The sequence below is a fragment of the Canis lupus genome, chromosome 1 (assembly GCF_011100685.1).
Source record: "Canis lupus familiaris isolate Mischka breed German Shepherd chromosome 1, alternate assembly UU_Cfam_GSD_1.0, whole genome shotgun sequence".
Lineage (NCBI taxonomy): Eukaryota > Metazoa > Chordata > Mammalia > Carnivora > Canidae > Canis > Canis lupus.
In genome coordinates, this window is record NC_049222.1 from 104,657,048 (window position 1) to 104,683,892 (window position 26,845).

Sequence of the window (26,845 nt, forward strand, 5' to 3'; positions counted from 1 at the left end):
AAGCAATGTTCTTTGGGGGAGCTCACTCTGCCTGTCTCAGGTAAACTGTCAATGAGTTGTAAGTTGTAAGCAAATGTTTTCTATTGCCTTTGTTCTCCACATCAGTGAGAACACTTAAGACGCTTTCTTCTATGGGTACCTGCGTGGCTTAGTGGTTGAGCGTATGCCTTTGGCTCAGGTCATGATCCCGGGTCCTGGGATCAAGTCCCACATCAGGCTCCCTGAGGGAGTCTGCTTCTCCCTCTGCCTGTGTCTCTGCCTCTGTCTCTGTGTGTCTGTAATGAATGAATAAATAAAATCATTAAAAAAAAATAAAAGATGCTCTCTCCTAGCAAATTTCAAGTGTATAACACACTATTACCTGTAGTCACCATGCTGTGCGTTAAACATTCAGTGGTCATACATCTTGCATAAGTGAACCTTCTTACCATTTGATCAACATCTCAACAATCCCCCCATCCTCAGCCCTTGGCAACCAAAATGCTTATCTTTTATACTTTGCCGTTTTTAAGATTCTGCATATATGTGATTTCATGCAATATATTTTTTTCTATGTGTGACTTATTTAACTTAACAAAATGTCCTCTGCTTTTATTCTGTTGCTGCAAACAGGCTTTCCTTTGCTGAAGCTGATATACATACCAAGAATAAAATAGATGAGAAGAGAGAGGATACCAGAGGTTAACTTTTTATTTTTTATTTTATTTTTTTTTAACTTTTTATATCATAAAGAGTTGCCTACCTCCTGGCATGGCACAGTTGTTTGACAACATGCGCTCTTTCCTTTCTCCTGTGGATAACTTCCTTTTTGAAATTCTAAATCCCTATGCACTTCTCTAAGTCACAGTGGTTTGTTAGCATCAACCACCTGTCTTTGAGCCACATATCTTTGAAGTTCCCAAAACGATTTTTTCTCTTGTGAATCTGTCTTATGACAGCTTAATTATTAGACAAGCCAGAGAATTGAGAAAAGGCAAAAAGCTTTCCTCTCCTACACATTCATCTTGTTGTCGAAAGCTGACCTCTGTGCTTCAGACTCAAAAAATATAGTGTAAAGACACAGTTTGAGGGAAAGAAAAATAGTAGCTTTATTGCTTTGCCAGAGGAGGAGGCTGCAGCAGGTCAGGGTCTTCAAAACTGCAAGCCCACCCAGAGGAAGGGGCTGGGCTTTTGTGGCAAATACAGGATGTAGCTGGTTTTGACTGGAATTGTGTCAGGGTGGCACCAGGTTCCTGAAACAAAGGGCTGAGAAGTTTGGAGGGAAGGTTTGCAGGGGAGAGGAAAGTGGCTACTTAGTTTGAGATGCCTGGGTGGCTCAGCAGTTTTGCTCAGCAGTTGAGCATCTGCCTTTGGCTCAGGGCATGATCCTGGAGTCCCGGAGAGAGTCCCACATGAGGCTCCCTGTGAGAAGCCTGCTTCTCCCTCCACCTAGGTCTCTGCCTCTCTGTGTGTCTCTCATGAATAAACAAATAAAATCTAAAACAAACAAAAGCAGGAATCACTACTGTGGCCCTGAGACCACTAGTGTTCAGATCTTCAGCTTCGTGATCATTGGGGGGTTTATCAAAAAGGACTGCTGGCTGCTGCCCCAGTTTCTGATTCATGGAGATGGGGCCCAAGGGTTTGCATTTCTAGTAGGTTCCTAATTTGATGCTACTGGCTCGATGGCCACACTTTGAGAACCCTGTGGAGTACTTGGGGCTGACTCAATAAAGACATTCATTCCTGGGATCCCTGGGTGGCGCAGCGGTTTGGCGCCTGCCTTTGGCCCAGGGCGCGATCCTGGAGACCCGGGATCGAATCCCACGTCGGGCTCCCGGTGCATGGAGCCTGCTTCTCCCTCTGCCTGTGTCTCTGCCTCTCTCTCTCTCTCTCTGTGACTATCATAAATAAATAAAAATTAAAAAAAAATAGTAAACAAACAAAAAAAAGACATTCATTCCTGTCTTTCTAAGTCCTCTGTTCCTTTCTGTCAAGAGGAAAAGCCATTCCTTTTTTTTTTTTTTTTTTATGGTGAAAAAATTTATATTTAGATTTATAGCCGGCTGGACTCAGTTTAGATGATCCCAATTTTGTTGGCAACATCCAAAGCATCATAGTCAGGAGCCAGTCGAACATATGCTTTCTTCTCTCCATCAGGCCTGATCAAGGTGTTGACCTTGGCCACATCAATGTCATAGAGCTTCTTCACAGCCTGTTTGATCTGGTGCTTATTGACCTTGACATCCACAATGAACACAAGTGTGATGTTGTCTTCTATTTTCTTCACGGCTGACTCAGTAGTTAAGGGGAACTTGATGATGGCATAGTGATCAAGCTTGTTTCTCCTGGGGGCGCTCTTTCGAGGATATTTGGGCTGCCTTCGGAGAAGCAGGGTCTTGGGTCGTCGGAATGTAGGTGACGGATCTTCTTTTTTTTGTGACTGTGCACGCCTTTCAGCACCGCTTTCTTAGCTTTCAAAGCCTTTGCTTTGGCTTTGGCTTTGGGAGGGGCAGGGGCTTCCTTCTTCGCCTTCGGCGCCATCTTCGTGAAAGGGCAGGAAAGGCCATTCCTAACTGGCTCTCTGTCCTGGCTTAACTGAACTTTGGCAGCGGGCTTGGGTGACCGTAATAGGTTGCCCCAGTTTGCCTCCTGATTTTGAATAGCAGAGTAGCAGAAGTGGTAAAATACTCATTCTGGATCTTTAAAGAATGGCAGTGCCTGGCCTGGTACCGTCCTTAATTCCCGTTGTCAAGCTTCTAATGCTGACTCAAAAACCCTGGAGGTTCAAACACTGGGAATTCACCTCAGTCATCTGACAGCTCATGTGGTTTTTCCTGAATCCTTGGTAGTGCCCACCACAAAACACAAGCCGGAGCCCCTGCCCTACTGGAGAGGCTGTGGGACGGGTGGCCGTCAGCTTTACTTGTAGAGTTCTTCTTTTTTTTTTTTAATTTTTTAATTTTTAAAGATTTTATTTATTTATTCATGAGAGACACAGACACACACACACAGAGAGAGAGAGAGAGAGAGAGGCAGAGACACAGGCAGAGGGAGAAGCAGGCTCCATGCAGGGAGCCCGATGTGGGACTCGATTCCAGGTCTCCAGGACCACACCCTGGGCGGAAGGCGGCACGAAACCACTGAGCCACCCGGGCTGCCCTACTTGTAGAGTTCTTTTTTTTTTTTTTTTTTTTTTTTTTTTTTTTTTTTTTTACTTGTAGAGTTCTGATGGAGAAGTCTGCTGCCCAAACCCTGGAGCTGAAGCCTATGGTGGGCCAAGCTGCCCTGTACAACACTGATTCCAAGGAGGCGTGCAGGGCTTTGCCATCCCCAGGTCACGATGGTGCTGTAATGGCCTGTAGCACCTAGTGCGTACCATCCTTTGGAATACCCAACGGGAAAAGAAATTTTATTTTATTTTATTTTATTTTATTATTTTATTTTTTTTAAGAAATTTAAATAATTGACCAGAGATTGGGAGACAGAGTGGTAGAGTACAAAGAATACTGAATTGGGAACTGAGATTTTTTTTTTTTATTAATAACTCTTGCTGTTCTAGAGCTTATGTTCTTTTAAAAAAAAAAGATTTTATTTATTCATGAGACACACACACACACACACACACACACACAGACCCAGGCAGAGGGAGAAGCAGGCTCCACACAGGGAGCCTGATGTGGGACTCGATCCTGGGACTCCGGGGACTCCAGGATCACGCCCTGGGCCAAAGGCAGGCGCTAAACCGCTCAGCCACCCAGGGATCCCAGGAGCTGAGATTTTTATTCTAGTTCCATACTGTTCCTACCTGGCTGTGTGTGATCACATCTATCTGTGGAAGGGGTTAAGTGGGCAGGTACTGGTTGATCATCTCCAAGGTCTTTCCAACTCTGACAATCTTGAATTCTATAAAAATGCAATAAAATCCAGTTCCCAATCAGGAAGTCAAGAGGACTGGGCCTGAGGCTCTGGGCTGGGGGTGCTGGGATGAGGGAGGCCTACCTCCTTGCTGCCTGCTTTTCCACCCACAGAGGCAGCCCTGGCCCCAGGTGCCAGGGCCCCTCTGTCTCCAGGCTCACCCACTCACCTCTACACTCTCAGGCTGTAAGGCCAAAGGAACCGGTCTGGCCATGTGAAGAGCAGACACTGGGGCCCAGAAACTAGAAGAAATGCCTGGAGAGTCACACATTAGTGTGGGATGATGTCTGCCCCCCCCCCCCTCCCCGCCCCCCAGCCTCTGTCCTCACTCCTTCCTCCTTTAGGTCCTTCCTCCCAGCCTCACAGCTTATCTCTGACACATGGATAATAAATAAGGCATTTGCACATAAGGGGGACTAAGAGCTCTCCCCCGCCCCTCCCCTTTCATATAAAAGCATTAAATGGAGTTTCAAAATAAAATACAAAGAGCAGCAAAGGCCTGACGTCGGGGCCACCTGTTCTCCACAGGAGAACGAACCTACACTTCCCACTGGGGTCTGCCTGGGAGATCGCGGGACCCCTTCCGGACCCCATGGGGCCCGGCACTGCAGCGGGGAAGACAAAGGCTGAGAATGGGTGGCAGGTCCACCGTGTACAAAGGGGACAGGCGGGGACGAGAGAGCAGCAGGGCCTGACTTGGGCTGCGGGGTGTAGACGGAGGTCTGCGGAGCAAAGCAGAGAAGTGCTCGTCGCTTTTACAAACTGGGCGTCCAGGCGGGCGGGAGGGGCCGCGGGCGCCCAGGCCCGGGAGCTCGGGAGCTCGGGAGCTCGGGAGCTCGGGAGCTCGGGAGCTCGGGAGCTCGGGAGCTCGGGAGCTCGGGAGCTCGGGAGCTCGGGAGCTCGGGAGCTCGGGAGCTCGGGAGCTCGGGAGCTCGGGAGCTCGGGAGCTCGGGAGCTCGGGAGCTCGGGAGCTCGGGAGCTCGGGAGCTCGGGAGCTCGGGAGCTCGGGAGCTCGGGAGCTCGGGAGCTCGGGAGCTCGGGAGCTCGGGCCCGCTCCGCCCCCGCGTCCTGCAGGCTGGGCCGGCCCCCGAGCCCCGCCGCCCGCCCCGCCCCGCCCCGCCCCGCCCCGCCCCGCCGCGCCGCGCCCCGCCCTCCGCGGGAGGCCGTCCTCCGTAGTCCGGGTCTCCCGGCGGCCGCGGGCCTGTGAGCACCGGACGGCCGACGCCTCCGCCCCGCGGGCCCTGCCTGCCGGCGTTGAAGGCCGCAGGCCGCTGGGCCTCGGTCCGGGGTCCGGCCGGCCCGAGGCTCCTGACGCGGCGGTCGGCGGCTGCCCGCTCCCGGTGCTCACGCTCGTCGGGCGCGGCGCGGGCAGGGCTGGGGCTCCGGCTCCGAGGGGGCGCGCGCATCCCGCCCGGGGCCCCACCCCCCAATTCCTAGCGGGCCCCGACCTGGCCAGGGCTGGGCAGAGCGGGGCGCCGGGGCCCGGGAGCCGCCGAGCGCGCAGCGCACCCGCCCCCCCCGCCCGCGAGCGCGCCCCTCCCGCGGCGCCCGCTCTGAGGTCCGCCCGCTCTGAGGTCCGCGGCGCGGGGGCGCGCGGCCGGAAGCCCTGGTGGCCGCGTCGGCGCGGCGCCACGTCCTCGAGGGCCTCCAGGATGGTCCGGCGCTGCTCGGGCCTGACGTCCACGCGGAGGGGATGCGCCTGCAGGACGCGCCGCCGGACCGTGCTGCCCCCCGGCGTGGCCACCAGGTACTCGCCCGCCAGCGCGGCGGCTGCTGCCCGCGGCCGCTGGCGCCGCGGGGCGGGGGGAGGCCGGTGGCCCGGGCTCTGGGCCGTTCCGAGGCTGGGGACGGCGGGACACCGCCTAGGCGGGGACGAAAGACGGCGCTGGAGCCGGGAGAGGTCGGCCGCCGCGCCTCGGCTCCACAGCCGCCCACCCCGGCGCTCCCGGCGCTCCCGGCGCTCCCGGCGCGCCCTCCCAAGCCCCGCGTCACCCCCCGCTCTCGGCCCCGCTTCTCCCGAGCTCTCCTGGCCCCGGCCCCGGCCCACTCGGCCCGGCCTGTTTGTTCTTAAAGATTTGCTTTATTTGGGGGGAGGGGGAGAGCGCGGAGCCTGAGGCCGGTCCTTCCCAGGGCGCGAGCTCAGGACCCTGGCTGAGGGGAGACGCTTGACCGGCAGAGCCACCGGTGCCCCAGTGCTGTCACTGTGAATTAAAGCCCTGCGGGTATTGAAAAGATTCCCTTTGTGACAGTTCTGGAGGAAGGTGTTGATTTAAGATTCCTATTGCTGATGGGGCCGGGGCCGGGGCCTGGGTTCTCAGTGCAGGAGACCATTTCCCGTTCAGGCCCCATCTGGTTGCTTTATCAGCTCTCGGCAGGCCAGGATGAAGAACGCACAGATAGATACACAGGAGGACCATGAGGCCCAGAATAACTCTGAATGTTCTGGAAAGAAAGGACTAGACCCTTTACAATGGGAACAAGATACTCTATTCAAAAGATATTAGATGTTACAGGACCTGGAACCTGTGTCATCAGAGTTTCTATAAATCAGCTATATTCTTAAAATTCGATTTATATTCTGATACCCTGTTTGGATTCGAAGCTGCGAGCCAAGAAAGAATTCTTGAGATGTCTTTTGGTGCGAAAAGGTGGTTGTAGGTTGTATTAAAGCACGGGGTCAGGACCTGTGGGCAGAAAGAGCTGCGCTGGAGCCGTAAGGAATGGCCTACTACATACTTTCAAGTTGGAAGAACATTAGGGAAAGTGTAAGTCTTTAAGGAATTTTGGAAGCGAGGTTTTTATGACCTTGAGGGGCTAGATATTGTTAGGAAAAGCTCATTTATTACTGTCTAATAAAACCTCAGCTGTGAGACCCTTGAAATATATAACCATGGATCATGTGCTTGGGGGATGATCGCCAACGGGTATCTTAAAGGAAGTTTCTGAAGCAGTTTTTGTATGTTATAGTACACTTACAGGATCCTGGGGGTAACCTTTTGCCCTTGGTGAAGTATCCACGTCCAGGCAGTTGAATCCTTAGAGGAATGTCACTCTGCCTGTTTCAAGGACTTATCAGTGGGCTGTAGGTAGTGAGGAAGTTTAATAATCTTTCTTCTGCCTTTGTTTCCCACATCATTAGGCGCTGATAGCAATGTCTTTCCTTACAGCTGATGTTACCGTCTTTTACTGGGCTTGGTGCCCTCTGCCAGATTCCTCCGCTGTATTCATATTTTCCCGTTTATCATTTGTGAGGATCTTAGGTGGATTTACTGAGCGATGTGCAGAAACCACCACATTTATTTTTATTTTTTATTTTTAAAGATTTTACTTATTTACTCATGAGAGACACAGAGAGAGAGAGGCAGAGACATAGGCAGAGGGAGAAGTAGGCTCCCTGTGGGTAGTCAATGTGGAACTCCATCCCAGGACCCCGGGATCACAATCTGAGCCAAAGGGAGTTGCTCAACCACTGAGCCACCCAGAAACCAGATGGTCCCAGAAACCATCACATTTAAACTGGAAACTTCTGGGATCCCTGGGTGGCTCGGCGGTTTGGCGCCTGCCTTCTGCCCAGGGCGTGATCCTGGAGACGTGGGTTCGAGTCTCTCATGAATGAATAAATAAAATCTTTTTTTTTTTTTTTTTATAAATCTAAGGTACTTTTGGATTACTCCCCTTTATTTATTTATTTACTTACTTACTTATTTATGATAGAGAGAGAGAGAGAGGCAGAGACACAGGCAGAGGGAGAAGCAGGCTCCATGCACCGGGAGCCCAACGTGGGGATTCGATCCCAGGACTCCAGGTTCATGCCCTGGGCCAAAGGCAGGCGCCAAACCACTGCGCCACCCAGGGATCCCCGAATAAATAAAATCTTTAAAAAAAAAAAAAAAAACTGGAAACTTTTATCTCCTGCAGTTCCATGTGCTTGTAGTTTCTGAAGAGGAGAACAAAAGCAAAAGAAATGTAGATAGAATGAAATTTCCTTCCTACTTGCAGCTAGAGGCAAAAAGCAACCTTAGCTTGACAATAGCCAGCCCTCCAGTATATTGTAAGTCCTCCTAAGCATGAAAATCCCTTTACAAACTTCCTTCATCTCTACCCCCACTTACTTACCCACTAAGCATATAATCTGTGGCGCCTCAAATCACACCACAGCTCTTTATGCCCACAGCCCTGTCATCAATTTTACTAAACACGGGTTGTTGCAGGGCACCCGCATTGCTTTAGTGGCTCAGAGGGTTAAGGCTGACTCTTAATCTCAGTTTAGCTCTTGATCTCGAGGTGGTGAATTGAAGCTCCTCTACACTGGGATCCACCCTGGGCTTACAGCCTACTTAACAACAATCAGATTTTGCACCGAAAATGTCTTAAGAATTCTTTCTTGACCTCTGGCTCCTGGCCCACATCACACCAGTTTCCACTGGACAATGAAGACTCTCACTTCTGTGTACTAGAATAGTGACTTCTGAGAGTAGAGGTGCTCAGTCATTCAGCCCTCCATTCCATAGGTTTTTCTTTTACTCCACACTCATGTCGCAAACATGCTCTTCCATTTACTTCTTTGTATTTTCAGAAAAAGAAAACAAGAATCAGATCATTAACATGTTGGAGTGTCTGAAAATCCTGAAATATAAAAGAGCACATGATGATTGAAACACAAGTTTTCAATGAAATACTACCTTTGTGGGGTTATTGAGCACAACAGTCAAGAAGGAATTCTTGAGACATTTAATGGCACGAGTTAGTGATTTTATTGAAATTACTATTTCAGTATTGACAGAAAGAGCTGCCCTTTGGCTGAATGGAGCTGGTGGTTCTTTGGTTAGTGTGCAAGGGAAGGGGTGTGCAGAGAGTACAAGATCATAAGTATGTCTTTCAACTTGTAAAACTACTCTTATAAGACTTCTCAGGCACTTACTCAGGTCCATATTAACATTCAGTGAGATGTAACAACCAGCTCTTATTTGATCCTTATAGAAGTATGCAGAGGATAGGCCAGCCTTCTGAGCTAACAGTGAACATTCTTTGCTTCTGGCCCTCATTATAATAGACTTAAAAATAAGAATTCTTTTCTTTCTTCTTTTCTTTCTTCCTTTCCTTTCCTTTCCTTTCCTTTCCTTTCCTTTCCTTTCCTTTCCTTTCCTTTCCTTTCTTTTCTTTTTTCTTTTCTTTTCTTCTTTCTTTTAAAAGATTTTATTTATCTGACAGAGAGAGAGCACAAATAGGCAGAGCAGCAGGCAGAGGGAGAGGAAAAGGGAGAAGCAGACTTCCCGCTGAGCAGGGAGCCCAACACAAGCTCTATCCCAGGACCCTGGGATCACAACCTGAGTGGAAGGCACATGCTTAACCTACTGAGCCACCCAGGCACCCAGCTCTTTTATTTCTTTCATTCAATGTGTATGTATTGATACTGTGAATAAAAGACAGAAGCATCATCATCTACAAAGAGATTTTCATATCATTGAAAATATTTCTTAAATTAGTCACCATGACAATTTGCTGCTCTATCCCTTTTAATGTGTATATAACTACTTTCTAAATGTATAGATGGGTGCATGAAATGTAAAACGGTAGATCACTTTTGTGTGGATCTCATCTCACTTCCATCATTCTTCTCAAGTCTCCATCATTCTTCTCTGCTATGAATGCTGCTTTAGAGTCCTCTCTGTATATTGCCCTGTGTGTCATTTTAGATCAACCCTAGGACCAATAGATCAGGGTTAAAACCTGATCCCTTCAATGTGCTGGATATTCTGGATGTTTGACAAAAGATTCGCAAAAACAAAATAGAAGAATAATTTGTTTACTCTCTTAGATTATTATTGTTTTTTATTAATTTATTTAAAACTGTTAGATGCCACCTACTAACTATGAAATTCTCAGAAAGGTTTGTTGTTGCCTTGCTTGCTATTCTAGTAGAACCTAGAACTAATTACTATAAAACCCATTCAGTTCCAAGTCCCCCAAGAATTCTTGCCTTGGAGTTCTACCTCTAATTCAAAAATGTATCCCTTGGCAAAACTACTGCCTTGTTTAAAATGTGGACTGCCATCCCACTTCAGTACTCCTGAACAGAATCTCCATTTTCACAAGATTTGCAATGCACTGTATTAAAATTCTAATTCACGGGATACCTGGGTGGCTCAGGGGTTTAGCGCCTGCCTTCCCTCCAGGGCGTGATCCTGGAGTCCCAGGATCAAGTCCCACATCTGGCTCCCTGTATGGAGCCTACTTCTCCCTCTGCCTGTGTCTCTGCCCACCCCGTCTCTCATGAATAAATAAAATCTTAAAAATAAAATAAAATAAAATTCTAATTCACATTGGACTTTGATAAGTACCTTTGTAACCCACCAAAATTTTCCACCTTAGAAATAAACACAGCTATGGGTGCCTGGGTGGTGAAATCATTTAATCTGCCTTCAGCTCAGGTCATGATCTCAGGGTCTTGGGATCCAGCCCTACATTGGGTTCCCTGCTTAACAAGGAATCTGCTTCTCCCTCTCCAACCTGTTTGCACTCTCTCTCTCTCAAATAAATAAATAAAATCTTGAAAAAAATAGATGCAACCTATAATGCATGATATAAATTACAGTACTTAGGAATTTGTTATGCCTCTGTTGACACATTTATTTATTTATTTATTTATTTATTTATTTTAAAGATTTTATCTATTTATTCATGAGAGACACACACACAGAGAGGCAGAGACACAGGCAGAGGGAGAAGCAGCCTCCATGCAGGGAGCCCCACGTGGGACTCGATCCCGGGACCCTGGGATCATGCCCTGGGCCAAAGGCAGATGCTCAACTGCCCAGCCACCCAGGTGTCCCAACACCTTTATTTTATAAATTATCTTGGATAAACATACAGTATTTATAATGGTTTTCTGAATCATATGCCATCCTCTTATGTCAAAGTTGGACAATACATTAGAGCATATTACTGTGTTAAACATTATCTTAGTGCATAAGCAGGAAGCTGACCTAAGGCAGAACCAGTTCTAATATAACTTCGCTAAAAGGAGTTCACTCCTTGGGGAATCACAGATAGAAACTACTCCAGGTAGAGTTGTCACACAAAGGAAACTTGACTTGCAGCAAATACGGAGATCACAGAGAGTAACTTCCCAACAAGAGACTCCCAGAGCCAGAGGGAATGATTTCCTTTTATTTAGGGTTAGGGTAGATATTTAGAAATTGGAGCCTTGTCATCTTATGTAGAGCTAAGTATAAGGTGGCATATGAAGCTGAAGATAACAGTTCTATATGTACTTTGTTATATAAATATGAGGTTTGTGCTTCTCCTTGAGTGGAGATTTTAGTATTATAATGAGTTAAAAGCAACTGTTGGTCATTCCATGGGTCACTCCTTGGTTCAGCTGCATAATTGTGAGTCAGGGGTTAAGCTAAAATTGGCCCGGGCCAACCTTTTTCACAGGGGAGTTCGCCTCTTTTGCTGGATAGTTTCTGTTTCCATCACAGGAGTCTATGCCTGAAGTAAAAGATTAAGGTAGAAAGAAGAGGCTAAGAAAAATATGGGACAAAGAGGGTACAAGCCCATAAGCAGTAAGGGTCAGATAATGGGATCTAGCTGGTGACATTTAACTCCCTATTTCATCTTAGGTATGTTGTGAACTCTGCCGGCCTCTGGGTAACTGTGGTATTTATTGCAGGGGCTGCTGACATTCAGGGATGTGGCCATAGAATTCTCTCAGGAGGAGTGGGGATGCCTGAACCACACTCAGCGGGAACTGTACAGGGATGTGATGTTAGAGAACTATGGAAACCTTCTCTTCTTGGGTGAGGATGACTCCTTCCAGGTTTCCCAGAGCACACTCTGGGTTTTCTTCCTTCCTTTGAAGACTGACTCTTAGAAGATTCCTCTGCATGACTGGAATTTGGATCCATGCAATAAGGGAAATAAATGGGGATTTGTAGATGTGGAGAAAAATCTTCATGTTTCCTTTTCAGCTCTAGCTTCCCCTTCCTTTTTTTAAAAAATTTTTTAAAAACATGTTATTTATTTATTTATTTATGAGAGACAACACAGAGAGAGGCAGAGACATAGGCAGAGAGAAGCAGGCTCCATGCCGGGACCCCGATGTGGGACTTGATCCCGGAATCACGGGACCATGCCCTGAGCCAAAGGCAGAGGCTCAACCGCTGAGCCACCCAGGCATCCCTAGCTTCGCCTTCCGTTGTTTTTTTTTTTTTTTTTTTAAGATTTTATTTATTTATTCATGAGAGGCAGAGAGGGGGGGGGGGGGGCAGAGACACAGGCAGAGGGAAAAGCAGGCTCCATGCAGGGAGCCCGATGTGGGACTTGATTCCAGGACTCCAGGATCATGCCCTGGGCTGAAGGCATGCATTAAACCGCTGAGCCACCCAGGGGTTCCCCCCTAATTCTCCTTCCTTAAGGAGCATCATCATTTCTGTTGATGAATGTCAGTACTAAACATTGACACGCATCAAATGGTACCGCCCAATTTTAAACTCCAGTTTTTATTTATTATTATTGTATCTAGTTCTTGGAAGTAGAAGCCATGATTTGAATATTTGAAACTCCTTCTGCTTGTTCTTTTTTTCTTTTTTTTAAGATTTTATTTATTGATGAGAGACACACAGAGAGAGAGGCAGCGACACAGGCAGAGGGAGAAGCAGGCTCCATGCAGGGAGCTCGATGTGGGACTCAATCCTGGGTCTCCAGAATCACACCCTGGGCTGAAGGTGGCGCAAACCACTGAGTCACCCGGTGTGCCCTCCTACTGGTTCTAAAGGGGCTGTTGGTCAGTAGCATTTGGGAAGGTATTATCTATACTTTTACACTGTCCTGTGGTCTCTACTGAGCATGATACTTGATTGAAAATCTCCAGCAATACCCATTTTCCTTTTTCCTAATAACCAGGCCTCATTGTGTCAAAGCCAGACCTCGTCTCCTTTTTGGAGCAAAAGAAGGAGCCTTGGAGTGTGAAGAGAAAGAAGAGAGTAACCATCCATCCAGGTAAGTAGAAATGAATGAGGCAGATGACAGAGGTGCGGTCCACATGTGAAGGGGGAAGAGAGACCTTAAACTGTGGTGGGAGTAGTTCTCCTTGAAAGGATACACTCTTGAGAAACCTAGTTTATATTTTTCTCCCTGTCACAGAGGGACATGTGCTATCCAACATTATCAAGCTCTTAGCTTCTCTAAGGATTCTCCTTCAGCTCCACTGATGGTCCATCACTTCCACAGGGAGGGCCAGGAGACTCCCCTGGGAGTGGGAGGGTCTCCATAATCTGGGAGGTTCTCCATTGCTGTGAGGGTCCTGGGGAAGTCTCCCTGTTTCTCAGGATCCATAGCCTTAGCCCTTTGTAAGTTCTGTTTTGCGTCGTGAGAAGCATGTCGGAGTAGTGGTGGGCATACTGGGGTTTGGTGCAGAAATCCTGGGAACACTGGAGACAGATATCACGTTTTCAGACTTATACATTCCAATGTTATGGAGGCTTTAATCTTGATTGTACAAAATTGACACTCAGTAATTTCATCAGATGACAAAGCACCTCCCTAAAATAAGAAAATCTAATCCTTTATTTCACTTTGAAAGTTAATTTTTTCTTTGTATGAACTGAAATTAGGATATAACAGTGTGTTCCATTCCTCAGTGGTGAAATAATCTAATGTATCTGTTTGTATCCTAGAATTCCTACCTAAATTAATGCCATGGGGGAGCTAGAACTTTTAGACCTTAGAACTTGAAGCCTATAATAAATTCTCAATTTTTACCTTCTTTCTTAATACTTGCATCATTGTATGAATTTGTCTTGTATGACAGGAATTTCTTTTTATTTTGTCAAGTGTGTTTTCACTTTCTTATTAGTTATATATGAGATTCATCTGTTATTTATTAGATCAAAAGTTCTGATATGACATGGGCATGTGAGGTAGAGGGATGTCTGGGTGGCCAGTCAGTTGGTCCCAGTTCATGATCCTGGAGTCCTGGGGCTCAAACCCTCCACCCCCAATGGGATCCCTGCTCAGTAGGGAGTCTGCTTCTCCCTGTGCCCTTCCCCTTCTGTGCTCTCTCTCTCTCTCTCTCCCTCCCTCAAATACATGGATAAAGTCTTAAAAAAAAAAAAAAGCAGTGAGGTATAATTCGTATAATTTTTGTATTTTAAAGAAAGTTTTGTTCATAAATGTAATTTTACTTCAGTGAAAATTAGTCATTGGGTTTTTCTTCTACTTTCCTTGGAGTATATCTGAATTTAATCCCAAATATGTATTTAATGTATAGTGGCTTTAGCATATTTTGCAACGTTTTTGGTGTTTATTTAGAAATGAAGATGTTGTTTATTTCCTTGGTTCTAAGGAGTGGGTTGTGGCCTTAAATTCTCTGTTCAAGGAGGGATATATTAATAAAATAATACATTTGTATAATGCCTTTTTGAGTGGTTGTTCATATGATTTTCACTTACAGCTTTTAATGATTGATTTTAATGAATATTCTTTATAATACTGTGGTCAGTGAAAACCTGCCAATAATTCATGCTTGTTTTTTATGAAACATAGAGTTTAAAATTAGTTTTATAGAAAATTTCCTTGAGAATAATGCATCTGTTTGGTTTTTTTGAAAGATTTTATTTATTTCTTTATTCATGAGAGATGGAGAGAGAGGCAGAGACACAGGCAGAGGGAGAAGTAGGCTCCATGCAGGGAGCCCGATATGGGACTTGATCCCGGGTCTCCAGGATCCGGCCCTCGGCTGTAGGCAGCACTAAACCACTGAGCTAACCGGGCTGACCTGTTCTTTTTTTTTTTTTTTTTTTTTTAAGATTTAATATATTTATTTGACAGAGAGCACAAGCAAGAGGACCAGCAGAGGGACAGTTAGAAGCCGGCTCTCCACCTAGCAGGGAGCCTGACATGGATGGGGCTCAATCCCAGAACACTGGGTCACAACCTCAGCTAAGGCTTAACCACTAGCCACCCAAGCGCCCTTATGTTGTTCTTTATGATATTTCTTGTTGATGAGTGGTGAACATCTCTGCTCTAAATCCTATGTGTTTCCCAATTCTCAGCCACATTCTTGTAATGAGGCATGATTCCACTGTTTCCAGGACCTGTTCTGCCTGGGTTAGAAGTACAATTTTGTCATCAAATACATGTAAATTAATATGCTTCTGCACAGTTTAGGTGTTTCTTCACACATCTCCCTTGCAAGTTCACTACAAAAGTTTAAGGTAGACCTTCATGAGTACTGGGATTTGTTTACGTGGTTGAATGCAAGCCCCACAGGAACACTGCAGAAGTGAATGTTATAAGTCACTCAATTCTTCTGCAATGTATCCTGCCAATGATAGCCTTGAAAAATATTTCCTGATGTAAACTGCTTTTTTCAAGTTTTAAAGACTTTATTTATTTTACAGAGAGAGTGAGTGTGTGTGGATGGGGTGGGGGGGTGAAGGAGGGAATCTCAAGTAGACTTCATGCTGAGCACCGAGTCCAGAGTCTGTTGAGGAACCTGAACCCACAACCCCTGAGATCATGACATGAGCCAAAATCAAGAGTCAGACACTGAACTGACTGAGCCACGCAGGCAACCCACATTGAATAGATTTTATCCCAGATCCTGTGTCAGGCTAATGAGTGTTTGATGAGGTGGTGCACATCTGGGATAATTAGTCAAGAGACATGCTGGGGTCAGACTGAGTGGTGGATATTGTTGGGAAACGATTCTGTGGGTTTAAGTTACTCTGTATGTTAAGGATAGAGGCACTGAAAGTGTTTATCCTTAATTGGCTTTCCACTGCTGTGCGAATATTAAAATGCTTTGAAATATAGTGACAATATCTTACCCTTAGATGGAGGACAGATTTGTTAACTGTAGAGGAAAACGGATATCGTCTTCTATGGCAAAGGTTCAGGAAGATATGTTCTCTGCTCCTTGAAGATATTGGGGTTTCCTGTGCTCAGGGTCTCATAGATGCGACACAAACCCACTGCATATGCAGCATCTACATGTGTGAAATGGGGATTTGGAGCCGGCAAGTGAAATTAGCGTGATCAAGAAATTTGTGCTGTTTCATGTGTCATGAACCCTAAGATCCTTGGACTTGAATCTGAGAGTCCTCTGTCTTCTGCTAGCATTGGAAAATTGTTATAGGCAAGCTTGTTCCACTATAGAATATGTGGAACATGGAATTTTTATACTTCTTGGGATTATCCATGGGTTTATTTAAAAATGAAGTTGATGGGCACCTGGGTGGCTCTGTCACTGAGCCTCTGCCTTGGGCTCAGGTTGTGATCCCAGATTCTGGGATCGATCTCCTGCAGGGAGCCTGCTTCTCCCTCAGCTTTTCTCTCTGCCTCTCTCTGTGTGTCTCTCATGAATAAATAAACAAAATCTTAAAAAATAAAAACATGAAATTGATATTTATGCGTCTGTTTCTCCTTTTAATTTATTTGTTCACTTGTCTTTTAGCCTCCACCTATAAGTGAAATCATGTGTTATTTGCTTTTCTTTGCCTGACATATCAGCACAGTACTTTCTAGGTATTTACGGTGTCCAGCACAATACTTCCTAGGTCTATTTTCATGGTCATCAATGGCAAGAAACCACAAAAAAGGCAGAAACAGACCCACTCCAAAAATAAAACAGAACTGCTGCTTTCTGGAGTGGAATGGAGAGGGATGATGGGCCAACTGGGTAAAGGGGAATGGAAGGTATAGGCTTTCAGTTATAGAATAGATAAATCATGAGGCTGAAGGATATAGCAGAGGGGATATGGTCAGTGGTATTGTAATCTGGTTCTATGGTGCTAGGTACTCGCTACACTTGCATGGAAAAACTTTTAAGTTGCAAATGGATGTCAAAAGAAAGCCAGAGCAACACCTGGCTATCAAACAAGCTAGTGTATTTTTTTCTTGTACGATGTTTATCGTGCTTTGGTACCAGGGTAATGCTGGGCCTCATAGGATAATGTTGAATATGTTCTGTGCAATCCACTATTTGTGAGATTTTGATGGATTGTCATTTATTATTATTACTTTTTAATGTTAGGTAGAACTGACCAGCGAAGGTATGTGGTCCTGGACTTTTCTGTGCTGGGAATTGTTTTTATTCTACATTCAACTTTCATTCTTGTTATTGGTCTGTGAAGATCTACTTGTTGGGTTTAAGATTTATATTTCAATCTTGGTAGTTTTATATATATAGGGGAATTATTTGGGATTTTTCTAAATTATCTGATTTGTTAGTATATAATTGTTCATGGCAATGTTATCACAGTATGTATTTCTGTAGTTATCGGTTGTGTTTTCTGTCCCATTTCTTGTTTTAATTTTTGAGACTTCTCTCCTTTTTTTTAGTTAATGTAGTTAAAATTTTGATAATTTTTTGGAAAATCTGGGCATTGATGTCAATGTTAAGTTACTGTTTATTAAGGTCCCTACCTCTAATTTTTCTTTGTTAGTTTCTTTCTCTACTTGATCACAGCTAAGTGTCTTCTTTTTCTAGTTCCTTGTCTTGTAACGTTCAGAAGAAAAGTTGGGGGTGTCTAGGTGGCTCAGCGTTTTCGCATCTGACTCTTAATCTCAGCTTAGGTCTCGATCTCAGGGTCTTGGGTTCAGGACCCAGTTAGCCAGTTAGGCTTCATGTTAGGTATGGAACCTACTATAATAAAGAAATGAATAAATAAAAGAAAAGGAAGAAAGTTGAAACTGCAACTTAATTCAGGCATTTATAGTATTAAAGAAATTGAAAATGGAATGTGTTGTAGAAAAAATTACTAGAAATAAAAAAAAAATTACTAGAAATAAACAATACCAGTGATAACCAACAAAACAACAAAAAAATAAGGATTCTTCAGGGTTTTTTATGGATGTCATCTGTAAAGAGATAAACTTGCATTTTCTTTTCCCATTTAGATTCATTTAAGGTTTTTTTTTCTCCCATTCAGACTAGAATATCCAGTACTGTGTTGAATAGAAGTGAAATCCCTTTGTTATGATCATACAGAAAAAGCTTACATTTTTTTTTTACTATTGAATATATTAGATTTTAGGTTTTCATAGCTATATGGCCTTTATTAAGTTGAGGTGGTTTGCTTCTATTCCTACTTTATTGAGTGTTTTTAATAATGAAACATTGTCCAGTATGCTCATATTCTTATTCTGCAGCAATATGATTGCCATTTTTGATCTTCATTCTCTTAATGTGGAGCCTTTAACTTATAATTTTCCATATGTCAAAACACCCTTGAATTCTAGGAAGAATTGCCTTTAATTCTGTTGTAAAATGTGCTTTTGATTCAGTGTGCTAGTTTGCTTTTTTATTGTGGATTTTGTATAACTGCGCCTCACAGGTAGTAGTTTGTAATCTTCTTTACTTGTACAGTCTTCCTTTGCCTTTGACAACCTGGTAACACTGGAGTCACAGAGACTATTTTGATAATTTCCCTTCTCTTCACTCCCTGAAAATGTTGGAAGAGATTTGAAATACTTTTCCATGGGACTCCTGGGTGGCTCAGCGTTGCGCGTCTGCCTTAGGCTCAGGGCGTGATCCCAGAGTCTCTGGATCGAGTCCCACATCAGGCTTTGTGCATGGAGCCTGCTTCTCCCTCTGCCTGTGTCTCTGCCTCTCTCTCTCTGTGTCTCTCATGGATAAATGAATAAAATATTTAAAGAAAAAAAAAAAAAGAAGTACTTTTACGTTAAATCTCTGAATTATCCAGTGAAATCATTTGGAATAAGACTTTTCTTTGTTGGGAAGTTTTAAATTACTTTTTCCATGTACTTAGTAGTTGTAGATCAATTGTGACTTTTTAAATATTTCCTCAGGAAGTATTTAATGGAATCCTGAAATCTAGGTAGCTTACATCTTTTTTGAAATTTATACACATTTTTTGGTATCTCTTTCTTGGCATATAGTTATCCATTGTCAGTTCTTATTATTTGTGTTTTTATGGTATCAGTTAATACTGTCTGCTGTCACTTCACTTCTGGTTTTAATTGGCCTTTCTTTTTCATTCATACTTGATTTTGTTAAAAGTCTGTCAATTGGTTGATCTTTCCTGAAAACCAACTCTTCCTGTTGTTCTTGATAATTTCCCTTTTTCTTTTTTTAGTTTTTATTTATTTATTCATGAGAGAGAGAGAGAAAGAGAGGCAGACAGAGGCCAAGGGGGGGGGGGGAGAGAGAGAGAGAGGCAGACAGAGGCCAAGGGAGAAGCAGCCTCCATTCCATGCAGAGAGCCGGATGTGGGACTTGATACCAGGTCCAGGACCACGCCCTGGGCTGAAGGCCACTGAGCCACGTGGGCTGCCCGATATTTTCCTATTTTTGCTGTTTCCTCTTTTGTTCTTTTCTGTTTATGTTTAAATTTCCCCCCTTTTGCAAACTTTGGACTCACGGGACTTTCCTGATTTTTTGAGATATAAGAAAGTAATTTGTACTATAGCATGACAGTACTACACTAATACTACTATAGCTGTAGTACTACAGCTATCTATTAGGCTATGTGGTCAGTACATTCTGTGTTAGTTTATGTGTCCATTGAGGAACAAAGTCCTGATGATTCCTTCTGAGCCATCTTGCTGATTTTCTATGACTGGTTTTTAGGTTATCTATTAGTGGTTGTCAGCATATTCATCTGAGAGTAGTGAGTGAAATAATTTTACATTTCTCTTTCTTGATTTCTTTCAGCCATATCTTCTCGTGACACCCAGAGCTTGCTGTCAAAGCCAAGCATCAAAGCTTCTTTCCAAAGAGTGTCAATGGGTAGATTAAAAAATAATGCCCTTGAGAATTTACACTTCATGACAGACTGGGACAATGATGGAGAGAGTGAAGGGCATCAAAGGCATCATGAAGGCCACAACCAAACTGAGACATCTGCCCATAATAAGAATCTCCCTGCCAAAAATGGTGAAGGATATAGAGCATTTTCAGTAACCTCCCTTTTTAAGTCTGCTACTTCCACAAAGCAGTGTGTTTCTGAAAACAAAAACTCAAATCAAATATTCAAACTTACATATTTAGGGAACGACGACAGTTTGGAAAATCTGGGAAGTTACCTAGTCCATGCTGAAAATAATTATTTGAACCATTGTGAAAAAAGAATTGGATTGACTATTCAGTCAAATATTTCTAAAAATCAGAGATTTAAAAATGAAGAACAAAGTGCTAAACAGGATCCATTTGAGAGGTGTTTCACTAAGGAGTCGACCCTACAAAATTACCAGAGCCTTTTCAATGGAGACAGAGTTGCTCAATGCAGTGAATCTGAGAAAACATTTAACCAGGGCTCCAATGTTAGTCGATGTGTGAGGACTCAGTTTCTAGGGAACCATCATGAGTGTAGTAAATTTGGGGAAGTCTTTTATCAAAACTCTAACCTTAGTATACATAATAGTATGAATACAGGAGAGAATCCTCATAATGAATGTGTGAGTGCTCTTAACCAGTCCTCCAATGTTGATGATCAACAGAGAATTCATGTGGGAAAAAATCCATTCAGGTGTAATAAACCTGGGAACATGTTTTGTCAAGCATCAAGGCTAAGTATACATAAGACAGTCCATACTGGAGAGAAAAGTGACATTTGTAAGGAATGTGGCAAAGATTTTGACTTGGACTCAGTACTACCTCAACGTCACGGAATGCGTACTGGAGAGAAACCATACAAATGTGAAGAATGTGGTAAAACGTTTAAGGTCTGCTCATCCCTAAATAGACATAGGCGAATCCATACTGGAGAGAAACCTTACAAATGTGAAGAATGTGGCAAGGCCTTTAACAGGCACTCAAGTCTTACTCTACATTCCAGAATTCATAATGGAGAAAAACCTTACAAATGTGAAGAATGTGGCAAGGCCTTTATCCAGTGCTCACACCTTATTAGTCATCGCAGAATTCATACTGGAGAGAAACCTTACAAATGTAAAGAATGTGGCAAGGCCTTTAACACTCATTCAGGTCTTATTCAACATCACAGAATTCATACTGCAGAGAAACCTTATAAATGTAAAGAATGTGGCAAGGCCTTTAAACATGACTCAAGCCTTACTCAGCATCACAGAATTCATACTGGAGAGAAACCTTACAAATGTAAAGAATGTGGCAAAGCCTTTAACCAGCGCTCTCACCTCTCTAAACATCACAGAATTCATATTATAGGAGAACCTTACAAATGTAAAGAATGTGGCAGGGCCTTTACACAGCACTCAAGCCTTACTCGACATCACAGAATTCATACTGGTGAGAAACCTCACAAATGTGAGGAATGTGGCAAGGCCTTTAATAGGCATTCATATCTTACTCAACATCACATAATTCACACTGGAGAGAAACCTTACAAATGTAAAGAATGTGGCAAGGCCTTTAACCAGCATTCAAGCCTTACTAACCATCACAGAATTCATACTGAAGAGAAACCTTACAAATGTAAAGAATGTGGCAAGGCCTTTAAACATGATTCTACCCTTACTCAGCATTACAGAATTCATACTGGAGAGAAACCTTACAAATGTAAAGAATGTGGCAAGGCCTTTATCCAGCACTCACAACTTATTAGTCATCATAGAATTCACACTGGAGAGAAACCTTACAAATGTAAAGAATGTGGCAAGGCCTTTAACCACCACTCAAGCCTTACTCATCATCACAGAATTCATACTGGAGAGAAACCCTATAAATGTAAAGATTGTGGCAAGGCCTTTAACCAGCACTCAAGACTTACTCGACATTACAGAATTCATACTGGAGAGAAACCTTACCAATGTAAAGAATGTGGTCGAGCTTTTATCCAGCACTCCCACCTTACTAGTCATCACAGAATTCATGCTAGAGAAAAACCTTAACAAATGTAAGGAACGTGGTGAGGCCTTTAATCACCTTTCAACCTTTACTCATTATCAAAGAAGTCATACTAGAGCAAAGCTTCAAAGTTTTAGGATTGTGAGAAAAAAAATTTTTTAAGTTCTTTTAAGCAACAAGAATCTAGACTTGAACGGAAAATGATCAAGATTCTTTTCTTTTACACTAATTTATCCCTTCTTAAGACATTGTCCTACATCTAAAACTATATACAACAAAATTATATAAATATTCCTTGATTTTACAATGATAAATGAAAAAAATTATCCAATCTAACAAGGTATGCAATGTTCTTTTATAGTTGTTGTCAAACTGTGAGAGCAAAGTAACTCATGGAATGTAAAGATAAGAGCTGAATAATCACAGCATTAATGGAAAAGAGTATTTTCACAGAACCACTCTTTCCCCCTCATCCTGTCTCCTCTTAATGTTGATCAAACTGTACCATTGGCCATTTAGTTTTTGGGGTTTTTTTTAGGTTTTCTTTTTAGTTTTTTTTTTTTTTTTTTTTTTTAAGCCATATGCTTGTGCAGAGACACAGTTATCTTATGTCCAATAAAGGAATGGGGAAGGAAAAAATGAAAGAACAGAGGAAACCCCTTCTTGGTCTGGAGGGGCAGAGTTGTTAAGTGTCAGGTTCCCTTTCTAGTAGACACCTCTCTGGTGCTGGACCCATCAGTTGTATCTTTCTCCTCCGTTTTCCAGCTGTGCAGGTGTGTCTTTTTCCTTTATTGGATGCCCATCAAATCATGTGTCCTATTGCATTGACAAACCTTATTGTTCACAATAGTTTTTCATTAGTTTATTACATGCGGCATACACTTCTTCATCTTTAACTGGACTACAAAGCAATCCTGCCCCATCACCTTCAAATTAATATGATCATTGTTCTCAGTCTTGATTCCTTCATTGGGTATTTCTTCGGCCATTGAGAGTGCCAGCATCTCCTCAGCTGCCTCTTCTCAGAACTATTGGGTCCCCAATGACAGTACACAAATAGCAGAAGTGGCTGAAGAAGCAACTATGAGAGGATTTGTAAGTACTGCTCTACTCTTACTCCACATTAGGTAATTCATAACAGAGAGTAATGAAATATGTGTAAAGAATGTGGCAAGGCCTTTCAACAATGGCAAACCATGATTCCTGATCAGAAAATGTATAGCGGAGAGGATTTTACAGATACCACAGAATTGGCAAGCACACTAACCAGTACTCAAGCCTTACCATCTGAGGAAAATCATTACAACATCACTACATCTAGATAAACCTCTAGATAGAACTCTGGACTTTTCAACATCATAGCTATCATACAATATAGAAACCATAAAGTGTAAAAGTTGCAGTTCCTTTAACTGGAATTCAGTCCTGAATCAATATCCCAAAATGCGTACTAGAATCAAAACCTACAAAGAGATGAATGAGGAAAGAACTTGTTTTTATATATAGACTTTAGAAAACATCAGAGATTACAGAAAGGAAAGGAAGTTGAAAGACATAAATATTTAGAAATGTACTTATTGCACATCAAATGTCAATAAATGTCACAAATTAATAGAAAGCAGTATATAAGTTACCCTTTTTAGACCGTACTCTACATCAAATACTTACAAGGAATAGTACAAAGTTAAATGTGAGGATAATGTATTATGCTTCAAAAGATACAAGGGATGGATTTTTGCAAAGGTATAATTTCGATGTGCTTGTTTTACACTGACCCTGTGTGAGCTAGGTGACTAGTACATATTAATGCATTTTGTACTTTAGAAAATTCATGGATGCCTAGTTGGTATATGAAATTATGTGGCTGACTTGCTGCATCAAAGATGAGATGCCCTTCTTCCTTAGGTGGGTCTCATGCAGACCTCATTTCCCATTGAAGATGAACAACAACATGATTTAGAATATATGAAGAAGATCTAAATGAAGATGCTGTTCATGGTTATAACATTAATGTAAGTTACCATGAAATAAGTTTTCAGAATATCATTCTCCATTCATTAAAACTAAAAAACTTTGTGGATAGTTTAAATAAAATGGTTTGCTAGTTGGTGTTTAAGGACAAAGAGGTGGCAGTCCTGTAAAATACTGACGAATCTTGATAATAGCAATGGTTATAAGTTGAATTCTCAACATCAGGTGGTGTGGTTCCAATGAGGAAATCAGCACAGATACCACAAAGAGAATAGATAAGTCTTCCCTATGATGGCATACAGATGGAAATTCATATTTCTTCAGAGTTCTCTCAAGCTTGAAAAAGTTTTATATGGAAATTAAGCGGTTAACAAGTTAAAATCAACTGTTAAGCCTCTTGGTAACCAGAGATTAAAAACCTGTAGTCAATACATAATAGATAGGGAGAAAATAATGGAAGTATACACCCACAGAAAATCACCAAATCACAAAGATGAAGATGAGAGCAAGTATTTCTAAAACAGGAAACGAAAGAATGACAACAGTAACTCCATACTTTAATCTCTACTTACTTTAAATATAAAGGGACTAAATTCTCCAATTAAAAGGTATGCCTGAATGGAAAGAAATAGAAGACCCAAGTATATTTTCCTTCAGTCTTAAGAACACACTCAGACAGAAAGTGCAGGTGTGAAAAAAGATATACCATGCAAATAGAAACCAGATGAAATGAGGATGGGTATGCTTACATCAATCAAAGTAGACTTTAAGTCAAAGACTAGTAAGACACTGCACGGGTCATTATAAAATAAAGGGGTTACATCGTGCAGTGTTTTTAATTATGGTGCATTTGGGAAAAAAAGATTTCCCCCATTCTAGTTTTGGTAGGACTCAAACAGTGTGTTTATAACTCACATAATACCCCTATGAAAAACAATGTACTTTCCCATAAATTTTGGTGGTGTTTTTCCAGGTACATCAATTATAGCTTATTTAATGTTTATGAACATCTATATCTCCTGTGTCCCCTAAATGGCTAGTCAATATTCAAAAACCTACTCCTGTGCTTCGAGGTTGGGAAAAAGAGAACACTAAATGACAATTTGAGAAGGAGTTACTGCTTCCAGATTTTGATGTGTGTGGAAAAATATTGTTGCAATGATAATCTTGCTAATTACTGAAGAAGTAGCCAATGATTCATTGAAACCAACTAGTATGGGCTAATCAATCTTTTCCCCACAGTAGTCAGTTTTCTAATCTCTGGCTATTATACATTGCAGATTTTTTCACATGCTATTTAATTTACATTGTTCTATGCTATTTAAAGTCTCCAAATAACTTATTTGTCCTTTCTGGTAGGTTATCATAATACCCCTTCGTAAGATTCCTGATATTATTCCTGGGCAGCTATTCTTTATATACAGTGCAAATGACAGGCTTTGTATGGGTCACCTTTACAGTGCTTCTGATTGTGGCTTTAGTTCAAGTTGGATTCTTTATGAAATGTACATCTTCACATAAGAAAACCTTACATTATGCTTTGATTTTTAGACTAACTACATTACATGTGACTAAAGGTTTTATACACTATATGTGCATTTATTGAATATAAAACATTTACTCATTTATTTTTGGCAAAAGCTGGTTAAGCACATGTACTTACGAGTTTGTATTAAAGCTGTAGGTTTGTGTATTTATTTAGTGTCTGTATTAAGAGGACATTTACTTCTGATTATTGCTTTTTGCTCCTTGAGCCATATAATACTGTTTGTGCTTACATTGTGGTGTCGATTTGGTCAAAGGTTGGATACATAGGAGTCACCTACTTTTAAAAACGAATTTTATTTGATACTTAGTAATCTTTCACAGTTTTTCAAATCAATATAACCTACTTTCCCTGAATAAAATAAAATGAAGGAGTTAATTCGACAAAAGGATGTAATCTTTAGAATAGTTGTGTACCCAACATAAAAGTACCCAAATATATAAGCAACAATGAACAGACAAGAACAGAAAAAGAGACAGCAATACAAGAGCAGGGGACTTCAATTGTGCACCTTCAATATGGGACAAGATAATCAATAAGGAAGTACCAGGCTCAATGATATTTAGCAGATTGACTTACAACGTTCCACCAACAGCAAAAAACACATTGTTCTCACATGCACAAGGAACATTCTCCAATATAGATTTTATATTGGGCCACAAACAAGTTTTAATAAATTTGATTGAAATCGTATCAGGCATCTTTTCCTACGACAGTGCCATGAAAGGAAGTCAGGTACAAGTACAAAACTAGAAAAATTATAAACATGTGAAAAATAAAGAACGTGCAATAGCATTACTCCTAATAGCCAGGATCTGGAAATGACTTGTGTCTCTTGTCAGATGAGTAGATAATATGGTGGATATATAAAATATACGTTGGCTATAATTAACAATACTCTATTCGCTATCTGAAAATTGCTAAAAAATTCTTATTAATTCTTATAACACACCAAATTGTAAACTGTGAGGTAATGGATGCTAAGTAAACTTACTGTTGTAAATGTTTTGCAATATATAAATATATATATATGTTTTTTATATATATAATAAATTATACACTTTTAAACTTATATAATGTCATGTCAATAGTAGGTGAAGAAAACTGGGAAAAAGTAAGCAGATTATTGATTAGATATGAGGATAAGAAGATGAGAGTGGTGACAGCTAAAGAGTGTGAAGTTTCTTAGGAGGTAATGAGATGTTCTAGAATTGACAATGGTTTGCTTATACCTACATGTGACTCAGTTAAAAAGCTATCAATTGTACACATTAAGTGGATAAATTGTGTGGCATGTAAGTTATACCAAATAAAGCTGTTTAAAAGGAACCCCAAATACGAAATTCTTAGAAAAGATCTCGTATTAATGGCAAATATGAAAAACTGCATACATTCAGGTATTAAATAAACACACACATATGTGCATACACACACAGAAGATTTCAACTGGAATTTGGTATTTGACTTTCTCTTTTAATTTTTGTGATACTACAGAAAAACAATTTTTCAAAGAAGCACATGGAAAGGAAGTTCTGTCAAATTAGACATAACATATATTGGGACACCTGGGTGGTTGAGTGATTGAGTGTCTGCCTTTCGCTCCCTTGTGATCTGGAGTCCCAGGACAAAGTCCCACA

At 42.2% G+C, this 26,845-nt stretch overlaps 1 protein-coding gene and 1 long non-coding RNA gene across 3 annotated transcripts in view; one reads left to right on the forward strand and one right to left on the reverse strand.

The window, feature by feature from the left end:
- Positions 1–26,544, forward strand: part of LOC100683760 (zinc finger protein 420-like) — a 130,316-nt gene extending 103,772 nt beyond the window's left edge. Inside the window, 6 exon segments of the mRNA XM_038525532.1 lie at positions 4,426–4,976; positions 5,472–5,644; positions 11,573–11,699; positions 12,805–12,900; positions 19,580–21,732; positions 21,734–26,544. Of these exon segments, the coding sequence (XP_038381460.1) occupies positions 4,426–4,976; positions 5,472–5,644; positions 11,573–11,699; positions 12,805–12,900; positions 19,580–21,732; positions 21,734–21,853 (3,220 nt within the window). The 3' untranslated portion in view covers positions 21,854–26,544.
- LOC111099009 lies at positions 797–5,390 on the reverse strand. 2 transcript variants are annotated; one of them, XR_005354478.1, is made up of 5 exons: positions 5,346–5,390; positions 4,436–4,619; positions 4,067–4,139; positions 3,788–3,885; positions 797–1,232 (listed from the first exon to the last, which is right to left on the reverse strand). It is a non-coding gene; the product is annotated as an uncharacterized LOC111099009 (long non-coding RNA). The 2 variants fall into 2 exon arrangements; XR_005354477.1 differs by having other exon boundaries at positions 4,067–4,152.
- Positions 26,545–26,845: the final 301 nt, after the last annotated feature.